The 3,261-nt window shown below is 61.9% G+C and overlaps 1 protein-coding gene across 1 annotated transcript in view; it reads left to right on the forward strand.

Annotated features, from left to right (window-relative positions):
• The window catches only part of LOC103753886 (beta-adducin-like), a 13,472-nt gene that overhangs the window by 8,150 nt on the left and 2,061 nt on the right, over window positions 1-3,261 (forward strand). Inside the window, 6 exon segments of the mRNA XM_029963926.1 lie at window positions 38-136; window positions 895-1,074; window positions 1,176-1,433; window positions 2,167-2,286; window positions 2,371-2,460; window positions 3,124-3,261. The exon segment at window positions 3,124-3,261 is cut by the window's right edge and continues 1 nt beyond it. Of these exon segments, the coding sequence (XP_029819786.1) occupies window positions 38-136; window positions 895-1,074; window positions 1,176-1,433; window positions 2,167-2,286; window positions 2,371-2,460; window positions 3,124-3,261 (885 nt within the window).

The following is a 3,261-nucleotide window of genomic DNA, read 5'->3' on the forward strand; positions in this document are numbered from 1 at the left end:
CCCCTCCCCGCCCCGCTGATCTCCTGGTGACCCACAGATCCTGGTGCTGCGGAACCACGGGGTGCTGGCGCTGGGGGACACGGCCGAGGAGGCCTTTTACAGCATCTTCCACCTGCAGGCAGCCTGCGAGGTCCAGGTGAGTGCAGGGCGTGTGATGAGCTGTGTGTGGGCTCAGCTGACGGCCTGGTGACCCTGGCAATGGACACTGAGCTGTGTACGGCCTCAGCCAACACCACGGTACCCCAGGAATGAGCGCTGAGCTGTGTGTGGGCTCAGCTGCAGCCACAGGCCCCAGGACCACGCACTGAGCTGTGCCAGGTCTCTGCCACCACCATGGGGCCCTGGCCATGAGTGAAGCTGTGCCAGGCCTCAGCCACCAGCCCAGCGCCTCGAGACTCTGCACTGAGCTGTGCTGGGTCTCTGCAGTCAGTGCAATGTCCTGGGTCTGTGAGCTGAGCTGTGCCAGGTCTCTGCTGCCAGAACAGTGCCCTGGGCCCGTGCACTGAGCTGTGTATCATCTCACCCCCTGCTGCAGTGCCCCATGACCAGATCTCTACCACTTGCACAGTGCCCCAGGACCATGCACTGAGCTACACCAGATCTCTGCAGTCAGTGCAGTGTTCTGGGTCCATGCACTGAGCTGTACCAGGTCTCTGCAGTCAGTGCAGTGTTCTGGGTCCATGCACTGAGCTGTGCCAGGTCTCTGCAGTCAGTGCAGTGTTCTGGGTCCATGCACTGAGCTGTACCAGGTCTCTGCAGTCAGTGCAGTGTTCTGGGTCCATGCACTGAGCTGTGTGCGGTCTCAGCCCCGGCAGTGCCCAGCACAGGGGCCGTGGGCAGGGCTGGGGCTGCCCCCGTGCCCCCTGCCCTCACCCTGCCCCTCGCCCCGGGCAGGTGTCAGCGCTGGCGAGCGCGGGCGGCGCCGAGAACCTGATCGTGCTGGAGGGGGCGAAGCAGCGGGTGCCCCACGGCCCCGGCGCCCTGCGCCGCGCCGGCACCACCTTCGGGCCCCTGCACAAGAGCCGCCTGGGCGAGCACGAGTTCGAGGCCCTCATGAGGATGTTGGACAACCTGGTGAGCACCCAAACCACCGAACCCCCCCGGGCCCCCTGAACCACGCTCGGACACCTCTTTGTCGCCCCTGCCTTGACGCCTCCCCGCTCTCTGCTCCCCAGGGGTACCGCACGGGCTACACGTACCGCTACCCCTTCGTGCAGGAGAAGAGCAAGCCCAAGAGCGACGTGCTCATCCCGGCCACCGTGACGGCCTTCGTGTTCGAGGAGGAGCCCGCCGGGACCCCCGCGCTGCGCCAGCACGCCCAGAAGCAGCAGAAGGAGAAGACGAGGTGGCTCAACACCCCCAACACCTACACCAGGGTCAGCCTGGCCGAGGAGCCGCAGGGCAGCGCCGGCAGCCAGAGGACAAAGACCACGGTGAGGGGCAGATGCGGCTGCACAGGGCCGTTGGGGATGTTTGGGAAGGGATTTGTCTCGGGAATGATGACAGGTGGGGTGTGGGGGGTCCCAGGTAGGGGTGGCTGGGATGTTACTGATCCTGCTAAAATTTGCAAGGCCCAAGGATCCACCCTCAGCTCATAATAATGGTTAGTTTGAAATCCCACCACCCCTTTTTGGGGGACTGAGAGCCATTGGCTTTGTGGGGGTCTGCCTCTATTACTGGAGTCTCCCCTTTATGCAAAATGCATTTCTTGGGGTCTGCCCTCTATGTAAAATGAGTTTATTGTGGTCTTCCCACATTTATTGGTGTCTTCCTTCTATCTAAGTTGAGTTTATTTGGGTCTCTCTACATTTATTGGAGTCTCCTCTCTACTATCAGTGTCTCCCCCCTACACAAGGTGCATTTGTCAGGGTCTTCCCACATTTATCAGGATCTCCCCTCTATGTAAAATGCATTTATTGGCATCTCCCCTCTACTACTGGGGTCTTTCCTCTATGTAAGGTGCATGTGTCAGGGTCTCCCCCCTGTACAAGGTGCATTTACTGTGTCTCCCCTCTACACTGGGGTCTCCCCTTTGCACAAGTTGCATTTATCAGGGTCTCCCTGCACTTCTTGTGTCTCCCCTCTATTATCGGGGTCTCCTTTCTGTTATTGGGGTCTCCCCCTTCCCAACACACCTTTTCTGGGGTTCCCTCCCTGCTGCTGCAGTGGCTGCGAGCGGACGAGGTGGAGAAGGGCAGCAGTGGGACCCCCATTCGCATCGAGAACCCCAACCAGTTCGTGCCCCTCTACACGGACCCGCAGGAGGTGCTGGAGATGCGCAACAAGGTGCGGCCCCGCGGGGCTGGGATGGGGGCACGGGGGGGATCTACCCCCATCCTCAGGGGGATTCAGCCCTGTCCTCACCCTCAGATCCGGGAGCAAAACCGCCAGGACGTGAAGTCAGCCGGGCCCCAGTCGCAGCTGCTGGCCAGTGTCATCGCCGAGAGCAGCCGCAGCCCCGTAGGCACCGAGTCACCCTGTGTCACCCTGTGTCACCTTGTGCCATCCTGTGTCACCCTGTGTCACCCTGTGTCACCCTGTGTCACCTTGTGTCACCCTGTGTCACCCTGTGTCCCCAGCCCCATGTCACCTTGTGTCCCCAGCCCATGTGACCCTGTGTCACCCTGTGTCCTCAGCCCGGTGTCACCCCATGTCCCCAGTCCCACACCACCCTGTGTCCCCAGCCCTGTGTCACCCCAAATCCCTGGTCACAGCTCTGACCAGCATTGTCACCAAGACCAACCACAGTCCCACACATGGCACTGTGTCACCTCATGCCACACTGTGTCCCCAGCCCTGCACCCCCAGCCCCATGTCACCCTGTGTCACCCCATGTCACCTAATGTCGCCAGCCCCATGCCACCCCATATTCCTGGTCCAATGTCACCCAATGTCCCCAGCCCCATGTCCCCACACATCCCCCTCCTTAGATCACCAGCCCTTCCCTCCCCAGCATTCCACTGGTGAAGGGGGTGACACCACTCCAGAGGGGTGACACTGCTGTGGAGGGGGTGACACCACCCTGGAGGAGGCTGATGGTGCTCTGAGGGAGGATGTGACCCCACTCTGGAGGGGGTGACACTGTTCCAGGGGGACTGACCTCACTGGGGGGGTCTGTTCCAGTCCACCGAGAGCCACCTGGGGGACGCGGAGGCCAAGGAGGGCTCCCGGGAAGAGGCTCCCCCTGAGCCAGAGCCCCCCAACCCCTTCAGCCAGCTCACGGACCAGGAGCTGGAGGAGTACAGGCAGGAGGTGGAGAGG

This window comes from Manacus vitellinus, unplaced genomic scaffold (genome assembly GCF_001715985.3).
Source record: "Manacus vitellinus isolate BGI_N305 unplaced genomic scaffold, ASM171598v3 scaffold_105_pilon, whole genome shotgun sequence".
Classification (NCBI taxonomy): Eukaryota; Metazoa; Chordata; class Aves; order Passeriformes; family Pipridae; genus Manacus; species Manacus vitellinus.